This window comes from Gallinula chloropus (genome assembly GCF_964237585.1).
Source record: "Gallinula chloropus genome assembly, chromosome: 5".
Classification (NCBI taxonomy): Eukaryota; Metazoa; Chordata; class Aves; order Gruiformes; family Rallidae; genus Gallinula; species Gallinula chloropus.
The window spans coordinates 16172976-16192617 of record NC_140090.1 but is presented as its reverse complement, the minus strand read 5'-3'; the positions used below and the strand labels follow the sequence as shown (position 1 = coordinate 16192617).

At 53.1% G+C, this 19642-nt stretch overlaps 1 protein-coding gene across 1 annotated transcript in view; it reads left to right on the top strand.

Moving 5' to 3' along the window:
* Positions 1–802: 802 nt before the first annotated feature.
* The window catches only part of IGFBP5 (insulin like growth factor binding protein 5), a 19866-nt gene continuing 1026 nt past the window's right edge, over positions 803–19642 (top strand). The window contains exons 1-2 of the mRNA XM_084265676.1: positions 803–1250; positions 19274–19500. Coding sequence (XP_084121802.1) covers positions 920–1250; positions 19274–19500 — 558 coding nt within the window. The 5' untranslated portion in view covers positions 803–919. The remainder of the gene's footprint in view (positions 1251–19273; positions 19501–19642) is intronic.

Below are 19642 nucleotides of genomic sequence, written 5' to 3'. Positions count from 1 at the left end.
AACACTCCAACTTTGCAGAAAACTTTTTTCTTTCTTTTTTCTTTTTTTTTTTTTGCCTTTTTTGGGCTTTTTTTTCCGCTTTTTTTTTCTTTGCTAATCTTGGACGAGGAAAAGCGGGAGGGTTGAACAGAGCCGATCGAAACACAACTTTGCTTCATACCAAGCTTCCCAGCAGCTCGCTGCGACGGGAGAGACTTTTTCTCCTCCTGCAGAAGAAGAGAGAGGGAAGGAGAGCTTTGCATCCCCTCTTCCTTCTCCTACGGGGTTTGGGTTTTTTTTTTTTTTCCCCTCCTTCTTGACTGCTTTGATGCATTAATAGCAGGACACTGGTTTTCAAGGAACTTCGCTCCCTTCCCAATCTGCCTCCTCCCAGCCCTTTGGGAAGAGTGTGTGTGTCTGTGCGTGTGCGTGAGTGTGTGAAATCGCCGTCCCACCTCCCCAAACCCCCCCTATTCCCCCACGCCTCCCCCTGCAACCTGTAGCCTGTGCAACCCCCGCAGGCTTTTCTCCTTCCCCCCCCCCTTCTTCCCTCCCTCCCCCTTCTTTTTTTCTGCGCTCCCGCGGATCGCGGTGCGAATCTCCCCCCCCCCCCCCCCTTGGAGGCGAGAAAAAACTGAAAGACGGAGAAAAAGGAAAAAAAAACCCAACCCCAAACCAAAAAGCAAACCTAGAGCTTCTCCCCCACCCCCAACGCCAAAAGAAAAGCCAGGAGGGTCTCGCTCCCCGAGAATAAACCCCAAGAGTGGGGCTGCTGCAAGAGGGGCTGCGCTTTGCGACCCTTTTCTTCTTCGATTTTTTTTTTTCTTCCCATTTTCTTTTTTGCCCCCGAAGGGGCAAGCGGCAAGCAAGCGCCGCCCGCCCCCCGCCCCCCCCGCCGGCGGCAGCTCCCCGCGCCCCATCCCGCAGCATCCCCGCCGCGATGCTGCTGCGGCTCCTGGTGCTGCTGGGCGCCTGCCCGGGGCTGTCGCGGTGCCTGGGCTCCTTCGTGCAGTGCGAGCCCTGCGACGGCAAGGCGCTGTCGCTCTGCCCGCCGCCGCCGCTGGGCTGCGAGCTGGTGAAGGAGCCGGGCTGCGGCTGCTGCCTCACCTGCGCCCTGCCCGCCGGACAGCCCTGCGGCGTCTACACCGAGCGCTGCGCCCGGGGGCTCCGCTGCCTCCCGCGCCAGGGCGAGGAGAAGCCGCTGCACGCCCTGCTCCACGGCACCGCCGTCTGCCTCAGCGAGAAGAGCTACCGCGAGCAAGCCAAGGCCGGTGAGTTGACCGCCGCTTCTCCCGTCTCTCATCTCTCCCGGATGCTTTTACGCCTCGCCGGCACCTTTTTCCATCTTTCCGCCTGCTTTTTGCCACCCCACCACCGTCTCCCGCCTGCATTATCCCTCTTTCCGGGTGCTCTTCCGTGCCCCTCCGCTTGCTTTTTTCCCCCTTTCCGGCTCCCTTTCCATCTTTCCGCTTGCCTTTCTACTCCCTCCCACTGGCTGCTCTTCCCTGCTCACTCCCTCCCTCCCCTCCTCCCTCCCCTCCCCCCCCGGGCTGCTTTCCCACCCTTCCGGCTGCTTTTCCATCTTCCCAGGTGCTCTTCCATGTCCCCGCTTGCTTTTCCGCCTTCCCGGCTACTTTTCCATCTTTCCGCCTGCTTTCCCATCCCCACCCTCCCCAGCTGCTCTTCTGTTCCTCCTCCCCCACGGTGCTTCTCTGTCTTTCCGGCTGCTCTTCCATTCCCCTCCACCACCACCAGCTGCTTTTCCATCTTTCTGGCTACTTTGCCATCTTTCTGCCTGATTTTTCTCATACATGCACACATATACTCACCCCAGCTGCTTTTCCATACTCCCAACCCTTTCCCTATTCCTTCCCCTCCCCGCCCTTTCCACCGGCACCTTTACCAAGCCCCTGGTTGCTTTCCCTCTGCTTCTCCACCATCACCACTTCCTCTGGCTTCTATGACATCCCCCTATTGCTTTTCCACCTTACGAGCTGCTTTCCCATCCTTACGGCTACTCATCCACTCCCCACGCATCTCCCACTTGCTTTTCCATCTTTCTGGATGCTCTTTCCCCCCCTCAAGCTGCTTTTTCATCTTTGTGGGGACTCTTCCATCCCCCTAGCTGCTCTTCCATGCTCCCCACAACTTTTCCCATCCTTATTTTCATCAATGCCCTGGTCAAACCTCCTGTTGCATCATCTCACAGCTACCCCCAACCCCCTTCCATCATCACCTCTGGGTTGTCCCAGCCTCAATGGAAAGCTTTACTTCCTCTACCTTCCAGATGCACCCTCTTAGTCACAGCTGCATTCCAGTCCTTCCCCAGTTGTGTCCTTTTGCATCTTTCCTGCATCCCTGTCTTCAGCCTCTCCCTGACCCCTTTCTCTTCACCACATCTGGGGCCAAATCTGGCCTCTGCAGCTTGAGATACAGGGGAGGGCAAGGCACGTCCTTGCAACTGCCTACCCCATCCCAAAAGTCCTCAACCCTCCCTAGGTTTGTTGCTCAACCTTTGGCTTTCTCCTTGCCATTGTTGCAGCCTGCTCTTCCCACTGCTGGACATTTTTGTTGGACAGTGGGTGTTAGCCCAGGGGCGTGCAGGTGCAGTAGGGACAGGGAATCTGTGAAAGCAAAAAAAATCATGGTGATGTTGCTGATAATCAGAAAGAACAGGTTGAGAGCAAGCACGAAGGCTGGCATGGGAGCAGTAGTGTAAAGCCAAGCTTCTGAAATGTTTGCACCTCACACGTGACAGAAGCACGAAGGAAAGCACTCGTCACGTTGGCACATGTTCAGCTCCCATTGCTGGGTCCTGTAGCCTGTGCAAAGACTCTGTCCCTATATTCCTCCAAAGACATCTGCATTGCTGCCACAGCGTGAAGGGGAGGCAGGGAGGATGTCTGCATGTCCAGGGAACCACTTGGCCAGAGAGTCCCACAAACAAGAAGTCCATGAAAAAGTCATTTTTGCTTGTTAGCAAGCTTCTGCTTATGCCTGCACAACAGGAATCCAATGCTGCTCTCTGGCACCTAATCAGTCTTGAGGCGTTATTATTTTTGCCCCGTTGCTGCCTGCGGGCAGCGGGTGCGTTGCTGCGCTCCATCCTTCACAGCTAAACCAAATTCTGTGTGTAACTTCCACTCCCACCCCCCTTAAATGACATCAAATAACCAAACTCCCTTAAAATCAGTCAGAAGCTGAGTTTGGCTTTCTGAAGGGTGGGCTGGAAGGGGTGAGGGTTGGGAATGGACCTGTGCAGGGAGCGGAGGGCGAAGCCGGGAGCTGTGTTCCTGCCGTGGAGCCCAGGAAGCCAGGCAGGAACCCACTGGCAACGGAGCTATGTGAAGTATCCCGGAGCGCGTCATCCCCGGTGTTTATTTACTCTGCGCGTGTGTGTGTGCGGCCAGGGGCAGGCGGTGTGGTCGGGAAGGCAAAGCTCTGCAGCCGAAACACAGCAGCGGCTGGGAGAGTGGGTCTGAGGGTGCCCGGTGCAGACCGAAGTCACACAAAAAACCTTGGGCGCTTGGTTCCCAGTGTGAATCTCCTTTCGTTCCACCTGCCTTGCTCTTCCCGAGGAAACCGGTCCTTCGGCAGGTGTTTTGCCTGAAAACTTTGGTCGGTCCCCTACTAATGTCACTGCTTTTGGTTTTCTTGGGACGGGGAGCACCTGTTGAAGGAAGAATGAGAGGGACAGGAGAGAGAGGTTGCAGGTTTGTTGCAAAACCAAGCCCCTGGCACTACCTGCACTTCCAGTTTAGGTGCTCCAAGTGCTGCAGGGGGCTCTTTTTGATGGGTTTTGTTCGTAGCCGGGAGATGAGCCTGGGTCAGAAAGGCTGCTGCAAGAAGCCGCGGGAGACCGTCGGGCTCCTCTTGAGATTTGTGTGATTGCAGAGAAGAAATAGAAAATAAATCAGGAATTCTTGAGGACGGGAGAGGGGAAAAACTCTCTTGGCATTTGACTGGTAGCGTGTGAGAACAAAGTATATTTTCATAGGCGTGTTTCTAAGCAACGAGGCAAGGAAAGAAATGAAGTTTGACTTGAACTTTCTGGCCTCTGCCAGTTTGGCCAGCAGCACGGGGACCGTGCACTGGGGAAGTTGGCCTGGCTCTCCCATCTATCAATGACCAAAATTGGCCCTGAGCTGTAAACCACTGAGAAAGAATCAGCACTCTGCAAAATAAACTATGTGACAGCAACGAGGACTAGATCAAACTGCATTTCTATCTATTTCTGCTCTTGTGCTGGCCGAGTTTAAAATCACAGATGCTTTCCTCCTTATAGTGGAGGTGGAGAGCAGCAAGCAGTATTGCAAGAGCCAAAGCCTCAGAGGCCAGACTTGGCCCTCTTGTAGATCAGATGTCTTGCCTGGGAACAGGATGCTCCGGGTACCATGATGCTCTGGGTACCATGCCTCAGTTTCCTCATCCGTAAGCTGGGCACAGCTGTACTGAGAAATGCTGGAGCTGCTGGGCAGGATGTACTCCTGGTTTGCCAAGAGGTCGGAAATGAAAGCAAGTGTGGGATTAAAGGGCTTTGGTAAGGCTCATTTTAAGTAGACGGATGTGTAGGTACTGACGGGACGGTCCCTGCAGTCCTTCCTGGCACAACAGTCAGACACTGTCCTTTACCAAAAGCCAAAATCACGGCTGTAATTGACTGTTCTTGGTAAAAAAACATGAATGAGATTCATTTATGGCACAGGCTGCAGGATTCTGGGTTTTTTCTGTTTTGTTTAGGTTTCCTTTGAAATATACCACGTCTTTCCATTTTTCTCCCCCCGTGCTCCTGCCAGACTTCCTCCTGCTGAGACAGCAAGGTCAGGCCGTGCGCCTGGGAGCGGAGGGCACAGATTGGAGCCTGCTGCCCTAAAAAGGCTCGTGGAAAAACAAAGGTTGTCAAATATTTCCTTCTCCTCTCTCATTCCTGCTCTCTTTCTAGAAAGCGAGCAAGACTTGGCAAGTTTCCTCACGAAACTGTGAGCCAACGATAACCAGGAGGGGAAAAGAGAGCGGGGCGGGGGGGGAGGGGGCTGTTGCAGAATTAGCCCTAAGAAAATCGTCTTTGCTGCGTCAGCTGGAAGTAGGCGGAGGAGGAGTGCTGCCGAGCCCAAGTTCCCTGCGGCTTGTGTTCGGTGCAATCCTTTATCCCTCCCCAGCGTATTCCCCCCACCCCGCTTCTCCTTTCCATTTGGGGATCTGGGGCTTCAGGGCCGAGTGATGGGGACGTGGCAGGGCAGGTGGGCAGCCCCGCGCTGGGGTCCAGGGTGAGGGTGAGGGTTAGGGCAGGGGTCGTGGGAGCGGGGCGCTTGGGACGCGCCGGCTTGCGAACATGTGTCGCTCGGGGAGAGACCCGGCTGGTGCTGAGCGGCAGGTCCTTTGTGCAGGGCAGCTCCGGAGCTGTCAAGGCAAAAGCTAGTAGCAACAGGCCTGCAAAGCCTCAGATCTGAAACAGGAAAATCTCCATTTTTCTTTTGATCTGAAGTTTCAACAACAATAACAATATATTAAAAAAAACCAAGAAAACCACCCAAAAGGTGAAATCCATCAGGTGCCAGCAAGAGAGCAGGGTTTCTGCGGTGTGTGTGTATGGGGGAGGGTGGTTCAAACAGGAAAGGAGGGGCCTTGCCTGGAAAGATTTTTTGGCAGCCTGGTTTCTAAGGAAGGAGCGAGAATATTAAGTAGTTGATACAAATGAAATTCCTGCTGGGTGCCAGCAGAGTTCACCAGAGAAAAGACGTGGCTCTGTGCATGCGTGCGTGCGTGCATGAGTGACAGAGCCCGTCCCGCGCGGTGTTGTCAGCCTGGACACGCTCCAGGTGAGCGAAGGGAACCCTTCCAGAGCCTGGACCTCCGCAGCGGAGAGCAGGGGCTGGCCTTAAATGGGAGCCTCGGTGAACCTGAGGGATGCTGCAGGAAGGCTGTGTGCCTCCTCCTGTCGGTATTTAAGCCCCAGTGCCCTGTGCCCAGGCTTTGGCACATTGGTGGCATGAGAGACTGGAAGCGTGGCTGTGGGGTGAGGTGTCCCTTCAGGCTCAGAAGAGGGGTAGGAGAGCTCGGCTGAGTTTTGTGCCAGAACTGGGACAGCCCCAAGTTTCTTTTGGTCGTGTAGTCTGGCACACGTGTGCCAGGACAGCCGGGAAGGAAGGAGAGGAGGAGAAGCAGCGAGCGGGCACTGCCTTGCGCAGAGCGTGGTGCTCTGCTTCCTCCTAACGTCTGCTGGAAGTTCTACCCACGCTGGATCGAAAGGCATCGCAGGCATAGGAGCAGCTGCAGGAGCTGGCAGTTCACCCAGACTGGAAAGCCTGGGAGCAGTCTGGGAAGGGGGGGTCAGGACCCGCAGCCCCTCCAGGGCTCATCCTGGTCTGTTCATTTCAGCTGTGTTAAGTCACGGGGGAAGATAAAGGGCCCATGGCACAGCAAATCCTGAGTATTTTTTTACCAAGCAGTACCACCAACTCGATGTCAGACATAAATAAAAGCAGAATTTGGTGGGAACACACCTGCCCCTCGATGTGGGCCGCAGAGGAGAGGGATGAATATGCACAGGGCAGATACGTGTGTGAGCGTAAGGCACACGTGTGCCCATGTTCACACACCCACACACGCCTGCACAAACATTTCATGTGTGCAAACACACGCACGGTGCATTTCTGTCTCTGGGGGCAGGACTGTTTCCAGGCAGCATATGCAAACCTCTCTTAGGTGCAGTGGTTCAGCTGAAGACTGGCACGTTGGTATTTTGCCATCAAGATCAGATGTTGGCATACAGACCAGCCTACCCTACGCAGCAGGTGAGCATATCAAATGAGGGTAGGCGAGAAAAGAGATGGAGGCAAGATAACTCCTCGCAAACAGCTGTGTGGATCTGAACTCTCCCCCCCGTGTTTGGAGTTGGGATGTATTTGCTGGCTGGATGAAGTCTACATTAGTTAAATACCCCACCAGACGTCCTGGTGAAGGTGGAGGTAAGCTGTGGTTTGCAGAGGGCAGTCGATCCTCCCGCTGCATGCCAGAGCTGGAGGACATGTGCAGAAGGCAGGGGTGCCTGGTGGCATTGATAGCGGAGATGGCACCAGGGGCACTGAGCATACTGGGACCCTGCAGACTTTTCTTTGCCCAGGCAGCAACAACTGGCCTTTGGCAAAGCAGGAGAGAAGAAATGAAATGGGAAAAGATGGCAAATTTGCTGAAGTGTGGCAAGCTGAGGGCAGGAAAAACAGCCTCCAGCATTGCGGAGGAGGAAACAGCAGGACTTGAAGACAAGGTGCATGCAGAGGTCAGAGATGATCCAAAGAGTTTGTCCTGGATAAACTCACTGGCAGGCAGCATGACCACCACCTAGTCATTTTACGGGTAAAAAGATATTTTCTGTTTATCAGGACAGGTGTAGCCAAAAGCATGAGGAGGCTCTGCTGGTGAGGAGGAGCAGGAACCCTGTCCTACATGCTGCCACCCTCTAAGACCGGGATACTGTCTAGCAAGACCCTCCACAACAGATCTCCCTAGGGCAATGTGTAGGGCTGCCCATGGGTCATGGGGTGGGGTGGCAGCTGTGCCAGTGCTCCTCAACCCTGGGGTTTATCATTTCTGATCACTGAGTACAGGTCATGCTTGATGCCCACCTGGGAGGGGTCATGTCATGTCTGGTGATGAAGGAGTAAAATCCACCATCCTCTCACCACTCGACCCCCACGAGACACTCTGTTCCCTCAGCTGTGTAGCCAAGGCAGCTCTCAGCAAGGTGTTATTTTTGAGGTGGCTCTTTGATCTGAGGGGACCCCTTAGTGTTTATGTCATCCATGGCTCACAGTTAATCCCAGCAGAACCCAGCATAATGTGTTTGCAGAAATTTGGGACTTTTGGCAGACTGATGTGGCCAAATCTGCTCTCAAGGAAGCCATTTCTCAGCACATTTTGGTGGATCTCCTGTCAATTTATGATAGGACAAGTGTGTTAACTGCCTACGAGTCTATGTCTTTTAACCATCAGCTTCTGGCTGGGAGAGCTGTGCTGCCTTAAGATATGCCCTCAAGGAAAGTCCAAGTGTCCATGGATGCAGAGACACTCTGGTGTACAGGCTAAACCTTGAGGAGACATCTTAAATTATTGCCTAAGGAGTCAGTGGGCACTTCTTGTGTCTGTTTGCCTTGCTCACACCACTACCCACATTCTCTAGACCCCTCTGATACTCCCATATATTTTCCCTGTGCCACCACCCTCTCAGTATTGCCTCTTTCATGCGGAATGTGGAAATGGGATGTCAGTACCCCCCATGCCAAACCAGCACATCGTTACCTGGCAGGGCTTGATCCTGCAAGATGCTGAGCACCTTTTTGCTAGGCCCAGAGCATCGTAGGTTTTCAGGCACCTAATTCCCTTCATGGGAACCAGCTACTTCAGCCCTTGAAGGACTGTGAGGCTGAAGCTGAAGAGACTGTTGGCTCCAGTAGGATTGGAAAGCTCTTGGCAGCTGCCTGCCTTGAGGGTTGTTGCTGCAGTTTGGATTGTTTGCTTGTCGGATGGACACAGCTGGCTCACTGATGGGAGATAATTGTTACGTTGATGGAGATTACTGGTCTGGTTGCTGTCTGAAGGCAAGAAGGTAATCCTGACAGATACTTCAGGACGTGATCCCCTAGCTAAACAAGAGACAAGAGAGGGAATGTATCTTAAAGGTAACTTTGGGGGGAAAGTTGGGCAATATTCATATTTTTTGTAGAAAGTGAGAAGAAATACTTCAAATACTTCAGAAGACAAATCAAAAGACCTATTTATTATACGTGCTTAGGAAATCAGATATTATCCATTGGAGTAATGATTAAAGTCTAGCAATTAAATAAGCCAGTGAACAGCTATGGAAAATGGCTTTCACTTTTTTTAATTTAAGGGAGATTCTGGAAAAGAAAAAAGTTTTATTAGAGAGGGGCTGCGTGTCTTACACCTTTCCAGTAGTTGACTATGGTGCTGCCACAGCCACATGTATGTCTTAATGCATCTTAATAAGGTCTGAACTCAAAGTGGCACTTAGTTGCTTTGCTTTCACTTGTGACTCCTGCTTTCCTGAAGAAATAGCAGAAACAGGTTAATTTTTACCACACTATTTCATAACCATTTCAGTATTCAGTTATTTGGGTTTGTAATAGCAGAGGTGGCTTGAGGTTGCAGGAAGAAAAAGTGCAGCAGGGTTTTTATTGTTCCAAAAAGGCTCTGGACCTGGGGCAAAGGGTCATCAGCTGTCTGTCTTGGCATTTCAGGCTCCATCAAGGGACCTGTGATATTTTTTCACATTGAAAGGCATCTTTTCATTGTGTTGAACCAAAGGGAATTGGTCAGTACAGCACAGGGAAGGAAATGGCTAAGAGATGGCAAGAGTCATTTGTTACGATCAAGCTTGGGCAAGTTTCTGCTTATCAGTATTGTCAGAGTAAGAACTTGAATCTTCTGGTACTTTTTTGTGGTACCACTTGTGTGGACTGAGAGATTAAATAATGGCTAGGCATACTCCAGGCAAAGGCTTTCTGAGAGAAGGAGTCACTAAGAAAGTAGAAGGGAGTCCTGAGGGCAGAGGTGGAAATCTCATCACTTGGAGCTTGTAAAAGTCAGGTCAGACGGTACATGTGATGATGTGTCATCTGGTACTGACACAGAGATGAGCAATGGATGATATCACAGATCTTTTCCATCTGGTTTAAGGCAGAGCTCTGAAAGTCAGGCTGAAGGCCTAGAAATTAGTCCAGACTAGGCTGGAGGTTGCAGTCACAGCTGCACACCTGAAATACTTGTGGTTTTGGACCAGTTTCCATCCAGCACCTGGCACAGATGCATCTCCAGACTCCACCTGATGTGCCTTTCACCTCTCTTGCCCTGTGGTGGGCAAAGGTTTTGGCTTTCCTGGCTCTTGCAGTTGCTGGCTGTTGTTGAAGCTGACAGTGATTTTGAGGATGGATCATGTGATGGAGACCACCATGCTCCAGCCTCTCCCAGTTTCAGTTCCAGGAGGCCAGTTGTTAAAAGCTTCTGCTCGGAATGAAACTAAATGAGACTAGAAACCCTTTACTAAAAGGCAAAAGCCACGGTCACCCATAAGCAGGCCAGAGAGATTAGCAGAAACTGTAGAGCTACATCTCTGGTAGGGTATCATCTCAGGATCATCTCCTTTTACGTAGAGGTTTCCTCCTAATTGCACGTTCTTCTCAGGGTAAAACGCTACGTTATCCACAGTGATCTCCCAGCTTTTGATGGCTGTAAGCAACACTCTTCCTGGCTGTGGTTCTCTTTCTGAGGCCTTCTTAGCACCTGGTTCTACCATGATTCGTCATGTTTGGGTTTCAATGATCAAAATCATATCAGTGTCCTGGCAGCATACGATTTTCCAGTCCCACATGGCCCAAGGGGGAAAGCTACCTACTCTTCCTCCCTAGTGATGTTTCCTCTGCCATTTGAGCTACACCCATCTGAAAAAGTCCTCCTTGTGCCTTTTTTTCTCGCAGAATAATAAGAGTATTGGGCTTCTCTGCCAATCCATCACAGCTCCTTCATTTCTAAAGACATTGTGAGATTTTTGTCAGGTGATCCCTTCCCACCTGGTGGCCAGATGAGCAGTTCACATCCTTTTGTTTTCGTTCAGAAGACCTGAAAATATGTTTGTTTTCTAGGAAGGGTTTTCCTGTCTTTTTGCCACAATAAGCCCCTCAGAGAAACTTCTGGTAAACAATTAGGGGATGTTTGTCAGCAGTTACTTTAAATTTTCCTCACCTTTACTGCCAGTTCGGCAGAGACTGTCATCAGTCTTCTTCCCTTTATCCTTCTTTGCTCTTTTCTGCTCTTAGTTCCTTGGCAGGCCAGTGGGTTTTTTGCTGCCTTTATTACAGCTGATGGAATCTACTGCTAGGGTGACTTTGTTGGACAAGTTGCAAGACTAAGAAAAACTGAATGATTTCATCCTTTCCAGGAAGGAAAAATATGTCTTGGTCACTATGATGTTGAAAAGTGATGTATTTAGATTTCTTTGGGTCATTCTTCAATTCATTTCTCAGTTTCTTCTGCAGTTTCAGCATATGGAATGGGGAACATCTGTAGTCTCCAGATGATGTGAAGGAAGTATGTTTTATCTTCCTATCAGCAGTGCATCAGCAACAGAGGCTTCTTGATGTAAATCTAATCCTGAAATACTTCCTTCCTCTCCACTTGCCAGTTCAGTTCCCTGGATGGTAACTTTGTTCAGGAAATGTCAGGCTGATACAAGCAGCTATCTGGAAACAGAGTGCCTGCAATTTTGCAAGATGGTGCACGTCAGCATCATTTAATTGTAATGGATAGATGCTTGTTTGTCATCTTACCGGAGGGAGAAACTGGAAAGTTTCCCAACTCTATTACTGGTAAGACATACTGGATTCCCTCTTGCACCAAAATGATTGTTGCTGGGATCCCCAAGTCAGTGGCCACACTGCCTGTCCACCACAAACAAGCCCAGACCTTCACCTGAACTTGGTGTGCCCTGTGTATGCATTGCTAGCTCCCAAGCCTCTGCTGAGAAGAGATTGTAGCAGGAGAGAGGTCAAAGACAACAGTGAGCCCCAGTCCTTGCTTGTACATCCTAGGTATGACAAGCCCAGCCCTCCAGCTGATGCCCAAGCTTGGCTCTTCCAGCACAGCAGTGGGTGCTTGGACCCTGCTGAACTAACAACTAGCAGTATGTAGGGAAGGAGCTTACATCATGGAGCTTCCCATCTCTAAACATGCTTTTCTTCTCCCTGCTGAGACTTGATCCCAGGGGGATTATTCTGTGGCTGCAGCAAGGAAGCTGCAGCTCGGGAAGGTATCACTTGGCACACAGCAATGTGGCTCCCTCCTTATGGTTCAGGTTCCCATAGCTATACCTCTCCCACCTCCGCGGCACCTGCTGTCACTGCAGAGAAGTGGTGCTGACCCAGAGATCCATTCCTACAGATAGGCCCTGTGCTTCCAGAGCAGACCAAAACATGAGCTGGTTCCCTTGAGAGCTCCTTTCCCACATGCCGAGCTGCATTTCTCCCCCATCCAGCTCCGTATGAGGACACCGAGGTCATCAGGATGATGATCTGCCTTTCCCATGAATCCTGTGTGAACCTGGGGGCAGCCCAAGCACCTGATATTCATGCTCTGCAGGTGAGCCCTGGCTGATGCAGCAGAATCAGCATCCACAAGTTTCTGCTGAGGAGACAGAAATCTCCTGAGAAAGAGCTGTTCTTCCAGGCTAGTTCAGCAAAGCCCAAACGGCAACTTGGGGGGGGGGGGGAAGCCACACTACATCACATCCCTCTGCCATCTCTCCCAGCTCTCCAAGGCTCTTCATGTATTCCTGAGCTGTTCCCAAGCATCCTACTGGGACTTGGCTTAATAAAAGATAAAATAAGTCTTAACCTAGGGCTGAGTCCTTCCAGCCCTCTGGCTGCTTTGTTCATCTCTTCTCTGAGGTTGGTATCGCTGATGCACAAACTTCTCTTTAAAGGTGGCTCTGTGAGGTCCCAGCCACTTTCCCTATGCTGTCACAGGGATTTACAGTGTTGGGATACCCCAGAGCTCTCTTCCAAAAGCTTGTGTGGCTTTTGGTCTGTGGACTATTTGTGCTCCAATCCTGTGTCCTTGGTAGGGAACTGGGGGACACAGTGGGTGCTTTTGTGGGTGCCTCACAATGATTTGATTGCTGAAGACTTCCTTCCACCCTCTGTAAATCCCGAAGGCGATTTGCTGCCCTCTGCACCCATTGAGGTACCTAGTTCCCAGTGAAGGAAATAGGGTCTGGGTTTTCCTACTGCTGCTCCTGTGCCTGTAAAAGAGGTTGGCAGTGCCGCCCATGAGAGCTGTGCCACAGGCTGCAGGGGGACCAGTACTAAAGAGGTGGTGAGATTTATCTTTCTTAGCTTCAGACTGTAAGTGAGACCATTGGAGCCACAGGAGGAGCGACTGGAGCCTCCAGAGATGTGTCATTCCACCCTAAAATCAGCACCCAAGCCAAATGATGGGGCTGGTCACAATTTGGAGGGTGCAGCGTCTCTGCAATTACTTAGACGCGGGGTTGAGCCATCCAGCAGTGTCCCAACACCTGTGTGTTAGCAGACCGGTGTTATTTGACACACATCTGATGTAAATGCCTGTTGTGCGTTGCTGAGACTTGGGGGAGGTGGGGTGGCAGCCCGAGCAGGGCTGCTGTTTTTCTGTCCTTCTCCGTGTGTGGTGTCTCCTCCCAGTCTCTCATCGCCTGCGAGCATCACCAGCGTGTTCCCTCGCCAGTCCCCACCAGACCGGCCGTGCGGGCCTGCCGTCAAGTCCCCACCAAAGCACAAAAGTTCGTCGAAAGTCCACGGCATATTGCAGCTGGCTCTCCCGCAGCCAACGCCCTGGGCTAGCGGAGGGACCGGCTGGAGCCTGCATCCCTGGCCCTGGCTGCTCCTCCTCCAGTGGGTGCCAGACATCCTCAGGCTGGGCGGCCGCCTGAGATCACCGCCTGACTTCACCGGGGCGGTGGTCTGGCGCGGTGACCCTGGTCCTGGGCATCATGCCGGAGCTGGCTCCGCTGCCCACCCCTGCGGGGCTGCGATGAGGGGTTGGAGGGGTCGTTCAGCACCGTGCAGAGGTGTTGTGCCTGCGACAGGAACGTAAACGAGCTGTTGGTTGTTAGGGTGGTGAAAGCTCCCTTCTGTATGGGCTGATCCCGGTGGCCTCTGGGGAGCTCAGGAATGCTTTTGCTCAGTTGTGCTTTCCAGCTGCCAAAGGGCGCGAGGTGAGATGACCCTCCTCGCTCTGTATCCCTTCCCTGCCTGCACTGCCCCTTCCCTGCCTGCATTATCCTTTCCCTGCCTGCGTTTCAGGAATGCAAACACAGTGCCTGTCCCCGTGTGCTGACCAGGAGGGAAAGATTTTTGTTTTCCCATCATGGTCACAGGTCACAGCAAGTCCCAGCTGGGGAGGAACTTGCCTGCCCATCCCAGGAGGTCTGGGTGTAGGTCAGGCACATCCACTCCTCTAGAGTGGGGAGGGCAGCGGGGGGAAAGGGGCGATGGAGGTTTTTACCAGCCAGGGAACTGAGCACAGACTTCCTGCATAAGACCCAGTCTGAGGTAAATAGGCACAACTCTGACATTATTTGCAAGTACAAAAGCTGTTTTCAGGAACAGGACTGATGGATGTGCCGCCTCTCCCAGCTACAGGAAGCGCAGGGAAGCTGCTTTGCATTGCCCAGCAAGAACCAGTACCATAAAGGAATAGGGGAGGAAGGAGAAATGGGAGAATCCTGTCCCTCTGGCAGGTACAGGGAAGAAGACAAACACTGATTTCAGTAGGCATTTCCTTTGCCTGCATGTGCGTGTGAAGCCCAGTGGGAAGACGTAAGAAACCAGCATGAGGTTGGGCAGACAGTGGAGCCACCATAGATAGGAGCCTTCAGCTGTTTGTGCTGGGGAGATGTTATGGGTGAAGCTGTGAGGGAGTGTCTGGATCTGGCTCTAATTAGCACTTCAGGGTCACGATCGATGGGAACTGGAGAAAAATCCCTCCCTCTGTCCCCCAGTCTCTCCCATATTTTTCTCCCTTCCCACTGCAAGTGTTGGAAGCTTAGATGGTGTCCCTCCCCCAAAAAAGAAATCCAAGGTGTCAGAGATCACCCAGCTTGGTTTAGAAAGTGCCATGTTCTCATAGGCAGCGATGGGACAGAAATTGAGGTCCTCCAAAGGCAGCTGCAACCAGGGCCCAAAATCACAAGGAGTCCATTTGAAAAGCAGGAGAGGGTGGGAGGTGGGTCTTCCTCCAGGGCGTAAATCCTCTTCCAGTAGAGAGCAGAGACTTTGTGCAGTGTTGCACTGCTCTGTACAGGGGAAGATGCTGCTCCCTAAAGCAGCAGTTTCAGCCCCTGGATAACGAAAGGTTTCATTTCCCTCTTTCTACCTCTGATCAGAGACAACTGAGCTTGGGGCAGAAGTAAAGGACCAGGCAACTTCTCAAGGTCCCCACCAGTGACATTTGCTGTTGTTCCTATGCTAGAGCTTTAACTGAGGTCCCCCTTTATAGTCTTTCTCCAACACCTTCCTGCTTAAGTGGTATGTTATGCTAGTGCTCATGCTGTAAATAATAATAATCACGATAATAATCAAGAGGGCTGTTCAGCAAGGTAGGGCTATTGTCCTTGTCCTGCTTAGGTACACATGGCTTTTTTGGGGGTGTTAGAACAGGACAGCAAGTCCTCTAGCAGTGGGCTGTGGACGTAAGGAGCACGGATCATTAGCAGCCACGGTCAGTTGATACTTTTTCTACCACCTTGCCAGAAACCAATGAAAATGTGTTAGGAAAATTCAAGCCTCCTAGCCATTTGGAACAGGCTTCTGCTCCTCTCTGTACTGTCAGCAAGCAGGCAGGCGGTGTTCCCACATGCCCTGCATCCATGTGTGAACACACACCCACGCCCTGTGGGGACCTCACACATGTCCAGGGTGTCTGGATCACAGAAGCACCCAGGCTGGGTTTTGGCCTGGGTACAGGAAGGTGCGCGGGCTGCCATGGGTAATGTCTGGCAGGAGCAGCCAGCAGCCAGCAGGAGCAATTTGCAGCTTCCTTGAAACTCTGCCTGGTATTTTGTTACTCCGTGTCCCTTCTGTAGGGGCGAGGTGAAAGCACTGGAAATGTGTCCTACTGGGAGCTGCCTCTGGCCAGCCTGGAGTGGGGAGAAGGCACTCTGCCCTGGGGCAGAGCACAGCCCATGCTCTTCTGTGGGTATTTTCTGCCTCCCAAGGTTCATAGGACCCTGCATGACATCCATGACAGTCCTTCTGGCCTGTCAGGAGTATCTCCAGATGCTCGCTCCCCTTTCCACAGGTCCTCCATGAGCACCACAGGATCAGACCAGACGCAAAGCTGGGGGGGTGGCTTCGAGTTGAGCTCAGTCTCCTGCCCTGGCTGTAGGGTCAACACCCCCTTGAGGTGACCACAGGCCAGATCTGACCTTCAGGACAGCCAGACATCCTCAGCTTGGCCAGCAGTGTCACTCTTCTGTGTGGCCAGCAAGCCTGGGGCCTCTGCTGAGGGGGTCATCTCCTGAGGAGTGGGAGGAAGGGATGGAGATGTGAGCCACCCACCACCTGCTTCCCACTGTCCCCCAGCTGGAGACACTGTGAGGAAGGCCTTCTTGCCTATGCTTTATGCCCATGGCTGAAATATGGAGGAGGTATAGTATGCTCAGGCTCTGCAAATAGCTGCCTACCTGAAACCCTGTCACTGGCTTGGCGAGTTGGCCAGGAATGGGGAGGAAGGGGCTGTGCATTGGGCCAGGTCCTGACAGCGAGGGACAGGAACTTTAGCCTCCTTCCCCAGCCTCAGACAGGCAGAGTTAGGGTTCATTCAGGGAAATGGGGTATTGCTCCTGCCCCACCACTTCAGGAGCAGAGGTACAGCTGTGCCAGCACTGCCTGCCACGGGGGTGGCAGACAGAGGTTAGTGAGCGAGCTGGTGGGTGAGGATGGGCAGGCAGGTGCAGGGGCTCTGGAGAAGCTGACATGGGTGTTGCAGTGGCTGCAGGTTGGTGTGGATGAGCCAGCCAGGAGGCAAAGCTGTGTGGGTGCTGCCAGCCCCGGCTCTGCCTTTCCCTCCTGAGTTGGCACGGGGAAGGTCCCTCTCAGCTGCCCAGAGCTTGTCAGGGCACCCTGTGTGTCAGAGCACTCTGCCCTTCAGCGTGTCAGAGTCGTCTTGTTAGTATCAAATTAGGGAACAGATAGTTGAGTGCACGAGCAAGGAAGTCTCACTGCTGAAGGAAATTACTCTATGAAAAACATGAGAGGATGGAGTAAAGGGATCCCCCCAAGGAGTCCATGTGATTCTTACTGAGAAATAAGGACCCAAACTAGACACCACTGCTGAGCAGCAGATGGAGGAATCCCACCACAGCCACCCTTGTATTATCCCCACTTGAGCCAGGGAGGGCAAAAGGGGACAGTTCCAGGTGCTTTTTTATTTTAGCCCAGATCCTGACTGGGATCAGGGCAGCTTTTTGGTGCACACCAGCCCTTGGCTCCTTCTGCAGAGCACTGGGCACCTCCCCTTGCCAAACGGGCTCCGTATTAGTTCCCATCTCTCTCAGCCTGCTTTGGCTGGCTGGCAACTTGCAGGAAGAAGAGAAAAATAAGGTATTTGCAGAGGCTGAAGCTGCTGACCATATGAGCAGGCTGAGGCTGGAAGTACCCATTGCACTGCAAGTTCTGGGGACTGGACACTCCGTACTGTTTTCCTGACTGAACCCTCACTGCCTTGTCCCATTTGTTTGTTATTTTAGGTTTTCCCAGGTAGCTGTGCCTCTCATATTTATTATTGCAGCGGTGATGAGCTGTGCCCCTCTTGCGGTGCTGTAGAGTTGACTGCGCTGGTGTGAATCCTCCCCTTAACTACCATAGGGCAGAGCAGGGAGATACCCTGGCTCTAATGTGTCTGTCCCTGGCAGTCCGTGCCAAAGGGGATTCCTGGGACAGATCACAGTGTGTTCCACTGCTGTGGAAGAGCTTTGTAACAGCGGATGTCTCTGGTTTCCTTTTGGGCCTCTGATTGATGCAATATCTTTGTGGCAAAGGATGCTCTTCTACTGCACCTTGTACTGTGTAAGATCATTCCCAATTTAACCAGTTTCTTACCCGAACCTTGTCTGTCATTTCTTTATAAGAGAGAACCCCCAACCTGTGCGGGCCTTGGGTTCTGCAGCAAGAAAAAAAATACCCAAGTTTGTGAGCATCATGGGGCAAAATGGCAGGAGAATCCCACCCTGGGGATACGTGCAAATCCCGAGGATGGTGCATGGCGATTATTTACACTGCTGCGGGCGTTTAAGAGGATGCTGAGCCTGGGATGCGTTAATAAAAGTAAACGGCCACGGAAAACTTCCCACTTGTGCTGGGAGAGGGCAAGTCAGTCTCGGCAAGGAGCGGGGGGACGCCGGCAGCAGTGGCAAGCTCGGGGTCCCCAGCCCGCCCCTCCCAGGCCACCGCGCTGGGTGCGTGTGACGGGCCGGTGCTGCCACCTGCCGCCGGGCAGCGCGTCTGTGCCCTCCCACAGCGTCCCGGGCAGCCCGGTGGGGCAGAGCCGCCTCCCCGGGGGTGCGCCTGGGCTCCGGGGGGGGTGACCGCTCGGCAAGGACGACCTTGGTTCCCTGCGGCCCGTCACCACGGCGTTGCGGCAGGGGACGAGCTGGGCTCGCTGGCATGGAAGCCGCGGGAGGGGCCGAGCGGGGGTGGGGGGTCTCAGCCCCCTCGGTGCATTCCTCCGGCCCTGCCGGCCCCAGCACACACCAGGCGTCCGTGCAGGGCTGCTGGGAACCAGGGACTGGGAGACACGGAGCCTTAAACTCTATTCGAATTTAGTCCAGAAATAACTCTTTTTCACTCCGGTGGCTGCACTAAATGTCACAAGTCAGATCTAAGTTTAGACTGTCACCAGCTTTCTCCTATATATAACCCCACAGGGCTCCTGACAGCATCCCGCTGGCGCGGGTCGTGCCGGGGCGACCTGGGGGTGTACAGGCAGGCAACTGCCGTGGTCAGAGCCTGAGCACGCTTCTCCTTTTCCATCCCTACTGTCGGTGGCAGCTACTGTCGGGCAGCACCGCTTGCCAGCATTACCCTGGGCTTTGCTGGCTGGTCCTTGGGTGCCAGAGGACAAGGGCTGGTTCCGTCCCGCTCACAGAGGGCTGCAGATTGAGGACCCTGGAGAGCCCAGCACTTGTCAGCCGCATCTTCGGCATCGCTGCCAAAGTGTCTGCCCGACCACGTGATGGCTTTGCTGTGGGATTGACCTTTACTTTGGAGTTGTCTCATCTTCGAGCATCCCTGGCTTTTGCTCTTGCATCTGCAAGGCGGGGTTGGTGTGAATTTGTTACTTAATCCTCTCACCATGGCTAAACGGGCTTCTCTGCCACATTTTGTGTATCATCTGGCCCTTTCTGGGTTTCGGATAACCCTCCCACCAGTCCTTCTCCGCTGACACACTGCAAATAATAGTGGCCTTGTATGTAGGAGCCCATCCCGACCCCCAGCTCCTCCACTCCCTCAGACACCTTCCTGTCCTTAGCTTGGGGGTCACATCAAAGCCATACTGAGTCCCACGCAGTGGGAATAAAGCCAGGGCTGGAGGCAGCAACTGGAAAAGGGATTTCTTTGGTCATTTATTCCTATCTTGGCCTGGTGCAAAGATGTCCTCTGGGGTTGGGCAGGAGACTCCCATGCCAAAGCAAGCCCCAGGCAGCTCATGGAGACCTGACAGTTTGGTACCCTTTCCCTTCCAGAACGGGAGTCTCGAGAACACGAGGAGCCAACCACGTCGGAGATGACAGAGGAGACCTACCCACCCAAGGCCTACCGGCCCAAGCACGGGCGCCTCTCCGAGCTGAAGGCTGAGGCCCTGAAGAAAGACCGGAGAAAGAAGCTGACCCTGGCCAAGTTCGTGGGCATGGCAGAGAACACGGCACACCCCCGTGTTGTCATCCCTGAGCTTCGGCAAGAGTTTGAGCTGGTGAGTAACTTTGCTTTCTTTCCATGGGGCTCCCATGGGCAGAGGGCCATGGAATGGCTTTGTTCCCCTGGGGACTGGGTGCCAGCAGGGCAGAGGGGACCTGGGGGAATCTGCAGGCTTGCTGCAGGGTGCTCCCCTTCTC